This window comes from Petaurus breviceps, unplaced genomic scaffold, assembly GCF_028583685.1.
Source record: "Petaurus breviceps papuanus isolate PSGF00001 unplaced genomic scaffold, PetGlider_PUasm1.0 129, whole genome shotgun sequence".
Classification (NCBI taxonomy): domain Eukaryota; kingdom Metazoa; phylum Chordata; class Mammalia; order Diprotodontia; family Petauridae; genus Petaurus; species Petaurus breviceps.
In genome coordinates, this window is record NW_027185665.1 from 5,275,446 (window position 1) to 5,288,242 (window position 12,797).

Here is a 12,797-nt window from a genome sequence, read left to right on the forward strand (position 1 = left end):
TATAGATCAACAAACTCTTATGCTAATAATTCTTGGCAAGTAGTATTTGATTTCGTTTAGTAATATTACTACTGATAAAATATCATTAATAACAGATGAAAGGAACAATAACAGTAACAGACAATAGTATGTGGTGGTTTGCCTTGGAGTCAGGAAGACCAGGATTCATGTTCTGTTTCTAGCACATACTATTTCTATAAAAAAGCAAATTAGAATCTCTCAGTACACCAAGAAAATGAGACTATAAATTGCAGATATGCAACTCATCTTCAGCAGTAGAGGAAGTACCCTACATGGATGAAATCTGTTTTAAACATCCCTCCCAAGTTAAGCTCATGACCTTTAATCTGTTCACTATGCTACTAACTGAAGCTTTGACTGCCACTATCTCTCTCATCCTCCTCTCCCCTCAAATTGGAGGGATGGAGAGTAGAGTACCAAACTCCTCCCAATGTCTTACTTTACAGAAGGTAGAAACTGATCTTTTTGGCTCACTCCACTTTCCATGTGATGCTCTGTCTGGTTTCAGCTTCACAGAACAAGATCCCTCCATGTGGGGAATTCCCTAGTGTCCCCTGCCCCATTCATCTATTTTTCTGCCTCCTTCTGTGCTATCTCCCCTCATTAGATTAAAAGCCCTTTGAGGGTAGTGACTGTCTTTTTATTAACTCTCTCCCCAGCACTTAGCAGATTGCCTGGAACATCACAGGAGCTTAATAAATTCTGATTGGATTAGAGACCAAAACTTAGAAAATAATTATTCTTGTTTTTGTTATTAATAACAATCATGATAATACTACCAAGAGTGATGATAATAATAGCAACTTTATGGATCACAAAGTATTTTACATAAAATATCTCATCTAATCCTTACTACTTGGTATAATTTTCTCCATTTTTATAGGGGCTCAGAAATTGGGAAAATGTTAGTACTTTCAAGAAAAGTAGAATATCTAGTGGAGGGGCTGTATTTGGCAGCAGCTGTAGAGTGGCAAAACAGGTATTTGTCCTAATGGCAGCAAGCATTTCCCACCTTCCTTCCTCACTTGACTTTGCTTCTGACTTTCTGCGCTTTACTACCATGCCTAAACTGTATTTCATCCTGGAATTCCCAGAAGTACCTGGGGCCTCCTCATTAGCAGGCTGCTTTCCTTCACACTTAAAGAGGAACAAAATAAAATCAGTATGTAGGGGTCAAGGAAAAGTGTGTCTGACTGGGGCTGATCAGACAAATGCAAACTCAGAAGGTTCTATTAAACTTTGGACACAAATAGTCCACATGACCATTTGGAGTGGAGATGTCTCTAAATTTGTGCATCTCATGTTTCCTTTGCTCTTTTGTTCCAAACTCCTCCTGATGCAACAGTCACCCACCCCTGCATCCTTCTCACCTCAGAATAAATATATCCTCCATTATTCTGGACCCTTTTTCTACCACAGCAGAGTTCCTCCCAGGGCCCCCATTTTGGAGAGGCCCCTAGGCTAACCAACCTTCGTTCTCCTCCTGGCTCCCCACCCTCCTTCCTAGCTCCCTTGTGGATATTATCCTCCCTCAAGAGCTTCTTGAAAAAAGGGTCTTCCAAATTACATGAACTGATGCTAAGGGAAGAGAGCCAAACCAGGAGAACATATTGCATAGTAACAGCAACAGTGAGCAATGACTAACCTTGATAGACTTAGCTCTTCTCAGCAATGCAAGGATCTAAGACAACTCCAAAAGACTCCCAATGGAAAATGCTATCCACACACAGAAAAAGAACTATGGAGTCTGAATGCAGACCAAAGCGTGCTATCTGCTCTCTCTTTTTTTGTTCTTGTTTTGTTTTCTTGTGGTTTCTCCCATTGGTTCTAATTCTTCTTTACAACATGACTAATGTGGAAATATATTTAATATGAATGTGTATGAAGAGCCTATATCAGATTGCAGGGCATCTTGGGGAGGGAGAAGGGGGAAGAGGGGGAGAAAATTTACAACTCAAAATTTTAAGGAAGTGAATGGTGAAAACTAAAAATAAATAAACTTTTAAAAAAGAAAAGAAAAAAGTGTCTTTGTTTTCATTTATATTTGAATCCCCAGAACATAGAACAGTGCCTGACACAGAATAAGCACTTAATGAATAGCTGATACCTTGTCTTGTTTTAGAGTCAATGGGCAGCAAGCAAAGCTTTCTGATCAGGGGAAAGACTGAGTATTACAAATATCTCCTTGGAAGTGGTGTGGAAGATACATTAGAGAGGGGAGAAACTTAAAGTAGATCAAACAATTAGGAAACTATTGTTAACAGTTAAGCAGGAATGCTGTAGGAAATTATTTTTATATACATATATATATACATATAAATAAAATGATGGATACAGAGCATCATCAAAAGATCTACATGAACTGATGCAGAGTGAAGTAAGCAGACAAGGAAACAATATACACAGTAATTACAACAGTGCAGATGGAAAGAAAGAGATCAACAATGAATATAATTATAAAGATTGAAGAGGATTTAAATGAAAAGAAATGAGAGGATATCCCCACCCACTCCTTTGAGGAGGTGGGAGATCCACAGGTGTTACATATTGCACAAGTTTCCTGACTTTTTAAATGCAAAGATGAGTTATGCTTATTTTTTCCTTTTACATTTCTTTCTTTCTTTTTGTTTTTAAAAAGTACTTTTTGGGGGCAGCTAGTAGATAGATCACTGGCCCTTGAATCAGTAAGACTTGAGTTCCAATCCAGTTTAAGACACATGCTAGCTGTGTAATGTATCCTGGGCAAGTCTCTTTACCCTGATTACCTCAAAAAAAAAACAGTACTTTTTTTATTATAAAGGATGAACTTCTGGGAGGGGGAGAAAAGGAAAAGGGGTATAATTATGAAGATGTAAAAAAACAAACAAACCCCAAAACAGAAGACATCAATAAAAACTTATTTAAAGCAACAATTAAGGCAAGAGATACTGAAGGTTTGAATTAGGGTGGTAACTGTGTTCAGGAAAAAGGGAGATGAACTTTGGGGGAGGAAGAATTGACAAGAAATTTACTGACTGGACACATAGGGCTAGTGAAAGAGAGAATGACTGAGGCTATGAACCTGAGTGTCATGAACTGAAATAAGTGTAAGGATGAGAGAAGGGTTGTGGGGGAAAATAATGAGTGTGGCAGCTTTGGACATATCATACTTGTGACTTATATAGGGTTAAAGTAGAACTGAATTGCAGTGACATGAAAGCACCATTCCACCTAGAAGTTGGGCAATGAAAAGAGAGATAGACAAAAGTTTAAGAGCTGGAAGAATAGAGCATGTTTTCACACATGAAAGCAGTCAACAAGAACTATGTTATTGGATTTATAATAAAAATTAGAATACAAATCTACAAGAGAGGTACAAAATAGCACTGGCCCTGGAGTCAGGAGGACCTGAGTTGAAATCTGGCCTCAGACACAACACAAAAACTAGCCGTGACCTTGGGCAAGTCACGTAACCCCAATTGCCCTCCCCCCCAAAAAAAGATAAGTACAAAATATTATGTGAGACACTAAGAAGGGAACTTTATTCTAGTTGGGGAAAAAGTGGGGAAGATTTAGAAAAGGATTCATAGGAAGTGCTAGAGATATTGGAAGTTAAAAGACAGGAATAATTCTAACACATAATGCTGTGGTAAAAGGGTACTGAATCTGAGAATGGGGAATACAGCATTAAAAAAAAAAAGTGATGAGAAATTTAGAAAGGTAATAAAAACCAAGGAAATGTGAATAGCTCAGTTTGACATTTACAGATTAGGCAAGAAACATTAGATAAGGCTGGACTTGACTGAATGGCCGATTTTTATAGTCCTTTCAAATCTTACATATTGAGCTCTTTGAGGGTTTTAAGAACCAGCATCCTATTTGACACCCTTTGATGCAACTCTGCAAATGCTTAGTATTATGCAATATACACAGTAGGCCCTTAAGTATTTGCTACTGCTCCTGTTATGTAAATATTAGGTAGATTCTTATATACCGGGTTTTTTAAAGGACAGGAAGAAGAATGAGTGGTCATATGTAAATGAAATTATGTATCCCTGACAAAGTACTATCAGTGTAAAATATAACAAATTTTGAAAACGCTAAGCTCAATTATGTGAAATGTAAACAAACTTTCCTTTCCCCTTGGATAAGTCAAACTAATATGCAGATTCCCAAAGACTAGTTAAGTGAAAGAAGCCAATGGCTATTGATAAAACCTTCATCTCCTTCTCAGGTTACAGGGCTAATGAGACAGTATAATCACTAGAAACAACTGAGTGGAGAGTAACTCAGTTAAGTTTAGTATAAGATGATTATGTCGTAGTTCCTTACACAAATATATGTTAACTTTGTGTCCCCAGAAATATAACTGCAAACAAAGATTGTCTTAACCAGGTTATTTTATTAAGCAAATGTTAATTCTTCACTAAAACTAGCACTATTGGGGGGGAAGGGGTTACAGTATATTTGCTCCAAGATTTTTGGAATAGCACGTAAGTACACACATATCTTCTTACGTGTCTATATGTAGATATATGTGTGTGTATAAGCATAGATGTCCCTATCTACATACCTGTACTAACACATATACACATACATGCCTATACATATGTGTGTATGTATCATTCCCAAATTAAGAAAAAAAGTTTCCAGACATTCTTCATGGAATAAATTTGGCCCTGTATTCGTCTCATTTTTAGTTAATATTTCATGAAACCTCATAATGAAATGCATTCTTGGATTGAAAAAAAAAAACTCCTCAGTAAAACAGAAGATATTTGAAAGATCACAAGAGTTTGATGGCAGTAGGTCTGCAGATGCCCATATGAATGCTTCCCCTCAAGATAAATAAGGCTGTGGCAGCTGCTGCCTGCACTCTAAGTCTGGGCTCACATCAAACACATGTAATGCAGTAGAAAGGAGAGAGGAGAACCTGCTTCTAAAGTAAAGAGAAATTTAAAAATAAAAGGGTTGAAATTCTTTGGGTTGTTCCTTCCAAAAACCAACTCTTATTCACATGATAAGCTATGTTTCTGTCAAAGAAAATGGCCATGGACCTCAATAGAGGCTCATTGAATTAACTGTCCAAGATATCCAGAGAATGCTTTTTTTTTTGACTCTCCATTCTCCTGCATGTTTCTGATTTTAAAATTTTGAAGAGATAATTTTATACTAAAATAGATTGAGTCAGAAACACTTAAATTAGAAACCTATTTATATAATTTTTAAAAAATACTTAAATGCTTTTGTGCCCAGCAGTCAAACTATAAAACTAGCTAATATTTTGGTGGTACAAATTGGATGCCAGGAATATGCTAATGATCAAAACTGTCCCTTTTAGGAAACAAGTTGTCAAAATAAGGTTATAGATATTAAAGAAAAATTCTCATGATAGGAGTGACCCTAGTGAAGCAGTGCACTGAAGACGACCGTTGAAGTCAATGAAGGCTTTGAACTCACACTGACACATTCATATCTGAGGGGAAATACTTCTAAAATTATCAGCAGCTTCCTAACCCTTTTCTGTGTGCTTATTCTGCTACTTTATGACAGATAGCATTAGGCTAAAGCAATGATGAAGCACACAGCTGTTCACCCAAAAGGGGTTAAAGATATTAAAAAAAGGAAGGGAGTGGGGTGGATTGAGAGAGAAAAGGGCAAAGATGGGGAGTTGAACTGAATCATTCAGGAGACAGCATTTGCTGCACCCTTGAAAAAGTGGCACAGTGAGTTAGTAGCAGAGCTGGGATATAAAACAGACTAACAATTATTTGTGTAGCTGATACAACAAATCATCACAATTCTCACACAAAATAGAAAGGAAGCATCACCTGTAGAGCAAAGCAGCGCAAACCATGTATGTATGCACACATGCATGTATGTATATTTTATATACACATACATATATATGTGTGCATATGTATATGTATATATATATATTTACCATCAGAAATGTGAGTTTTTTAATAAGGTAAGGATGCTACATGCTGCTGAAAGACATAATAATAATGCAAAAGACAGGGAATGAATTCTTTGAGAAAGCACTTAAATCTAGTGGTTATAAACAAAATAAATCAATGTGATTAAAGTTTCCCTATCACTTGCTCAGCGAGATAGAAAGTATGAGAGCTACAGAGTCATCATATGGCCTGGGTGAAGTAAGCAGCTGTCTTTCTGTGCTACATTTCACTGAAAGGGAGAGCCTAGCAGAACAGGAACACACACAAGCAGCCAGGGCCAGAGTCTGTGTGAGTGAGTCTGTTTTCACAGCTGGAGATAGGGCACTTACTATTCTATATACAGCATCATTGAGCCTGGAGTCTCAAGTGGGCAGTGTTAAATTGCACTGTAATGCAACCTGAGAATTAATGATTCCCCATAAAAGTTTTACCCATGCTTGGTCCATAAAATTGTTTCACTTCAAAAATAAGTAACATACCACATGTACTCATTACTATTCATATGGAGTATACTTCTTAAGCAATCAAAGCAAACAAACAAAAGTATCTGAACCAGACCAACTGCTAACACAACAGAAAAGAACTTTGGGACATATACTAATGCAAACGTTTTAATTAGTTAAGAGAAACTACATCATTATTTCCCTATTTCCTAACACTTTAAAGCATAGATTATTTTTTACAAAAAGGCCCAACACAGGATGAAGCTGAAAATAGGTTCTCATGCATTTTCCAACATTTGCATGTGACCTTTGGCTAGATTTGATTTTTAGTTTTAGTCTACTTTTTTTTGAGGGGGGGTTGGAATTGCTTTTGAATTGCATTGAAAAAGAAAGGCCATTGTATTTCACCAAAATAAGAATATGGACATATTTGCTTCAAACACAAAGTCAGCTAAGGGCTTCTGAAGACTTATAAGAAACAAAACTTTCTAACTGGTAAGTATTTTCTTGCGAAAGATCAGTCAGTCTTATAACATTATAATTCCAACCAAATGCTGGGCCCACAGATACATAACAAGAGTGTAAGAGCAACATGACAAGGTTAGAAATTGGGAGTAACCTGGTTTTTGGAGCAGGAAAACTTGAAATGCTGCAGAAGAAAGCTTCTTTTAGTTGTAATGCTAAAAAAAAAAAAGCACTCCCAGTTTGGACCCATTTTTTTTGTCTAATGTTCAGAAAGGAACATGACACATTTGATGGCTAACTTACCAGAGTGTTTGCTGCGGTAGAAGCAGGTATGTCTGAACTACTCTCCTCAAGAGTCTGGTGAGGTTCTTCATGACCACGAGTGACAAGAATTCTGAAGTGTTGTTGTCGGGAGTTCTGATCTTGCCTGATCTTAAAAGTGCAGCCCTTATTCTGAGGGATCCTTTCTACTGAGTTACTCCTGTGTATTTCAGGACAATTCCTGCCATTGTTAGGAGGCTCTGAATTCACTCTGTCTTCCATTGGGCTGACTCGTTCAGGTCGAGGTTGGACTGGATAGGAGGTACTCCTCTCTAGCCTTATTCTTGGATACCTGACCAACCTGTCCCCCTTTGTTCCAGTAAATCCAAAATTGTAATCACCCCCAGGGCTAGGAGTGCTTGCTTGGGGCTGCTGCAACTGGAAAACAAAACACCTTTTCCCAGAACTAGCAGATACATCTGGCACATGTTGCAAAGACCAGCGCCTGGGCTCAGCAGCAGAAGCGTTGTCCTGAAGCTCTGATCCAAAGGGCAAGAGTCTAACCTGACGCATATCTGCACTTGAAGCACGATGCTGAATTCTTACTCCAGTTATGTTTGAGCCTGAAGAATTTTCATTGCCTTCCACAGCCTGGGCAATGCAGGGGACATCATCACCTTGGTTATCTGAAGGAACGGTACAAAACACTCTGTGACTGCAAGTATTATTAGCTCCATTGACCTGTTGTCCTAACTCATTGAGCAACCTTGGTGGAGAATTACTGGGGGATTCTCTTTCTGAGGTTTCTTGGGAGCTGCTTTGGGATGAAGAAGCTCTACTTACTGGTGCAGCAAAATTCTCTCTAAGGTCTGAAAATTTACAGGGAAGGTCCTCATCAAGAGACTCCGGTGCCCCGCACTCATCAGTGCGTCCGTTCACAGCTTTGCGCTGCAGGGAGATCTGCACAGATGAGCTCCTGGTTGGACGGGCATCAATGTTATTCAGCAGCTGAGGGATAAACATGGATGTGCTTCGTTTGAGGGATCCCACTTCTTGTAGGCTACCGCCACCATACTCTGCTCCATTTTGAGAGAATGGGTGAGGACTGTTTCTCCTTGGCAAAGTGTGGAATGCCATAAAAAAGTCGTCTTCTCTCTCTCGATCTAGAATCTCTGATTCAGGGGCTGTGTTGCTTCGACCAGAGCCAAAATGAAACCGCAGCCGATGGGCCATGGTTTAACAGGAGGGCAGGAAGGGAGAGGGAGACAACAACACAATTCAGGCACTGCCAGAAGTTAAAAATCAAAGACACAAACTCCAAGAAAAATTGTCCCATCTGCCAAACTGTTAGCTCTGCACCAACGATAGCGACAGATAGCAGAAATAAGCCAAGTGGCAAGCTGCATTCCAGGCATGATTGGATAAGAGGAATCGGAGCTTCTGCACACTGGGACAGAGGGTAGGATGGTTAGAGCCACATGACCTTGTTCTCCCTCTCCAATGCCAGCTTCTGGACTTGGGTTGTTTTTTTTTTTCCTCCCTCTCCCTCTCCCTCTCTTTTAAACAGTAAGAGCCTGAAACAGCACCTTCCCAGCTGCTCTTTTTCCATCAGAAAGGCATTGCCCCAGCGGGTGAGCTCTCACAGCTGACTAGGGCAGCAAACACTCTCAGCGCTACTATTAATCTAAATCACATCATATTCACAGGGAACTTCTGAACTAAGCAACACGAACGCACACACTTTTATACACACAAACACACGCACAGCACACTCTCCCAAACGAATAAAAAGTGCCTTCCATTAGAAAAGCCCACATCTTCCCACATCCCCACCACCTCCTCAGAAAGACCAACTTAGAAAGAAGAAATACGTCTCAGCTTTTTCCCAAGCAGCAGATTTTGTTTGTTTGTTAGTTTGTTTGTTTTGCCGGGTTATTTATGACATCATCAGACTACCATGGTGGAATGCAAACTAATAAAAACATACTATAAATATAATTACACACTACCCAGAAGTAGCTCCCTTTAATGCTAAATAATTAGACTATGATCTACAAGTAAGAAAATATCTGTGTGGGGGATGGGGTGGGAGACAATTTAAAACACTGCTTGTAGTTAATACTATGAATCTTGCCACTATACTGAAACTTTCTCCTTAACAGCTACCAAGAAGAAAAGAAGGTTACAAAGAAGAATTCTCACCCAAGGAAAGAAAAAGAGCAATAAAAAATGCAGCTTGAGAAAATATTGCCCCTCGTACGTGCCAGGTAGGAAAAGACTGAAGAAAACCAAAAAAAGGTTGGTATATATGCAGATTCATATTAATTTCATACAGACACCATATAGAGGTAACGTTGCCCTAAATTAGTGCAATTTGGATGCCCATATTGGATATTCTTGGGCTTGTTAAGAGCCAAAATGTTTCACAAAGTAGAAGAGTTTTAAAATTCGTAGAAAGTCATCAGTTTTGTTAACTCTGAACAACACTTTTAAAAAGAATCTTTTATGATTGTATTTCATATAAATTCTTGCTCACAAACCAGAAATAGCAATTATTTAACCATATAGTTGACCCGGGGTAAGAGAGGAATACGACCCAAATAAAAAGGCCTAGATTAGTTTCTATTAAAATCCCAAAGTATAGTTTTGAGGACAGATCTGGAATCATGGTTATTGGATGAGGGGGCTGGGATGGGGATGGGGAGGGGTTCAACACCATGTTTAGACATCTAAATCTGTTTTCTAGCAGTATGTTTTCAAAAGCCAAGATGACCAATTATGAAAGAAATGGAATCTGGCTTGTTCAACATTCAAACTGCCAAGCACCAGCACAATCCCATATTGTCTTTAACAGGCTTCTGCGCCAACAAGAAAGAACACAGCTATTCGTCACACAGTAACAGTGCTGCAGACAGCTTGGTGCAAACCCAGGTGTTAGTATTATTCAACATGATTTTCAGAAAAAGCATTCTTTCTAAAGCAGTGCCCTGGCAAAGATGTTTTATGAATTTCAGACCCTTCTAACAAGGAATGTTGGAGGGGTAAGAGACAGAACACAAGAAAATCTTAAAGGTAGCATAGTTAAATAAAGAAATAAGGGAAATCCTTTTATTTTCACAGTGAATTTTTCTGGACTAGAAACAGTATGTTAAATGCAAAATTAATTCCAACCAAAAAATATTCTTTATTTCCTTTCTAGGTATTACATCTCATTTCGTTATCAAGATCTAGTTTACTTGAGTTGGCTCTGCCTTATCTTAAGGCACGATTTAATACTGTCTCTTCCATCTAATTTTTCCTGCCTATGTGCAAATTAAGTATAGAAAACAGCAACCCCCTCCCATCTATTTCTATCTGTGGATAAGCTTATGTGCGTAACAGAATTTAGATCATTGACAATAAAAATGATAGCATTATTTATATACTATATGACTACATATAACGTTTTTATGGTTTTCCTAGTTTACAATTTTTTGGGGGGTAAAACTCTACATTTACCAACAGTGGACCCATATAATTTTTTATTTAAAAGCTCCTGAGAGGCTTGAGGAAGTCTAACTTGTCTTAGATGGTTTCTAGAATAACATCAATCACTTAAGAAGACAGAATAAACATTATGTGATTGCCGTAATGCCAGTGAAGGTGCATACCAATTTATAGCATAGTCAAGGAATTCTACACAAGAACTAGAAGGCTTCGGTTTAAGTACTGCCTCCGTCTTTGGCTAAAAAGCAGTGTGACCTGGGACAAGTCCCTTCACCAACTCAGTGGTCACCAACTCTATTTCCTCATTTGTAAAACAGGGGAGGGGAATGGGTAGGTAGAAGATTACTTGTATCTGGATTGATCTGTAAAGGTATATTCTGGTTTAAAAAAGATAAGACAGTATGAAACAAATGGAATCTACATTTTGGGGACAATGAGTGCAGGAAGAGGGGGAGACAACAGTAGCGGTGGTAGTAAGAAGAGAAGGAAAAGTAATCAGCAGCAGTAATAGTAGTTGTAGTAGTAGTAGCAGTAGCAGCAGTTGCAATGGCAGCAGCAACATTTTATAGTGTTTTAAGGTTTACCAAATGTTTTATGAATATTATCTCATTTTATCCTTATGACATCCCTGGGAAGGGGGTGTTGTTATTATCCTGAGTTTATAGATAAGGAAGGTGAAGCAGAGAGAGGTTAGGACATCAGGGGTGAAGAACCTGGGTCCTCGAGGCCACATGTGTCCCTCCATGTCCTCAAGTACAGCCCTTTGACTGAATCCAAACTTCACAGCAGAAATCCCCTTAATAAAAGGATTTGTCCTGTAAAACTTGGAATCAGTCAATAGGTCAAATCCAAGGACCCAGAAGACCACATGCGGCCTTGAGGCTGCAGGTTTCCCACCCCTGGTTAGGTTTTTTACCCAAGGTCACACAGCTGGTAAGAATCTATGGCTGGATTTGAACCCTGGTAAACTGATATTTCTGGTATGTGACTGTGAGGACTGCCATAGATGGTATACTTATAATAATGGGATTTTTCCCCCCTTTTAATAAAGGGTATGTTTAGCTCTATAATGTATTCTTCCCCATTTAAGCAAAATGAACAAACAAAATCTTAAATTGTAAATCTGGCCCTCTTTTTGCATTTTTTTTTCTGTTATCTGTAGGCTATTTTAACTAAGCATTCCAGATAAAAGTTTTCCCTCTATACTTTAAAGGAGACAACTAATCATTTTTTGGGGGTAGATAAGAGTACCAGGCCTGCTGTTAGGAAAGACTCATCTTCTTGAGTTCAAATCAGGCCTCAGACACTTATTAGCTGTGTGACCCTGAACAAGTCACTTAACCCTATTTATTTTAGTTTGTAAAATGAGCTGGAGAAGGAAATGGTGAACCACTCCAGTATCCCAAGAAAACCCCAAATGGAGTCACAAAGAGTTGGACAGGGCTAAAAAACCTCTAAACAACAACAAAAAACTTTTTTAAAAACGGTCATGAATTTTTTTTTTCTCTCATAGGACAATCCATTCCTTTTTTCAAGTTGTTAGCTATATCTTGAACTACTCTGCATAAAGAAAAGCCATGTGGACAAGTACACTTTGGAATTCCACAAAGTTACTTTATGTATAATGAGTAATTCTTAACCAATTATATCACCATTCTGTATACCAAACATCACCACATAAAGAGTCTATATTAACATTAATGGGTTTTATCTCTATTTACTGGGAGAAAAAAAAAACACATTAATAGTTAAACTTCCTCCTACATCATTACCACATAATTAGCACAAATATAGGTGAGGAATTTTCAAATATCTGGGTAGTACTATATAAATTGCTCTGACCCATGCCATACACATATTAATATGAGTGCAGATGGCTAGACAAAAAGACGTTGAAAGTTGCATACACTGAGATTCAGAGTGTTCTAGGTCAAAGTCTTTTCTCTGCATATACTATCTGTGTGATCCACAGACAAGCCACTTAATCATTGCAGTAAGCCAAACAATTATTTAAGAGTTTAAATTACAGATGAATTGACCCTCTGCATTGGTGGATAAAGTTGCTATGTCAGGCAGCTTCATACAATGATAAAAATCAGAGGTCCAGAACCAAAAACAAAGAATTCTAAATACATATACATATATACACACTATTCAAATTTGGTATATCACCAAAAAAAGG

The 12,797-nt window shown here is 38.2% G+C and overlaps 1 protein-coding gene across 7 annotated transcripts in view; it reads right to left on the minus strand.

Annotated features, from left to right (window-relative positions):
- Nucleotides 1–12,797, minus strand: part of LOC138173169 (E3 ubiquitin-protein ligase NEDD4-like) — a 507,966-nt gene that overhangs the window by 223,356 nt on the left and 271,813 nt on the right. For 2 of the 7 annotated variants that reach the window (XM_069103081.1, XM_069103063.1), the window contains exon 1: nucleotides 7,172–7,808. The exons of 3 other annotated variants lie outside the window; for them this stretch is intronic. In XM_069103081.1, the coding sequence (XP_068959182.1) occupies nucleotides 7,172–7,702 (531 nt within the window). In that variant the 5' untranslated portion in view covers nucleotides 7,703–7,808. Of the gene's footprint in view, nucleotides 1–7,171; nucleotides 8,627–12,797 lie in introns of those variants that run through there. 2 more of the 7 variants (XM_069103059.1, XM_069103067.1) reach the window with 2 other exon arrangements.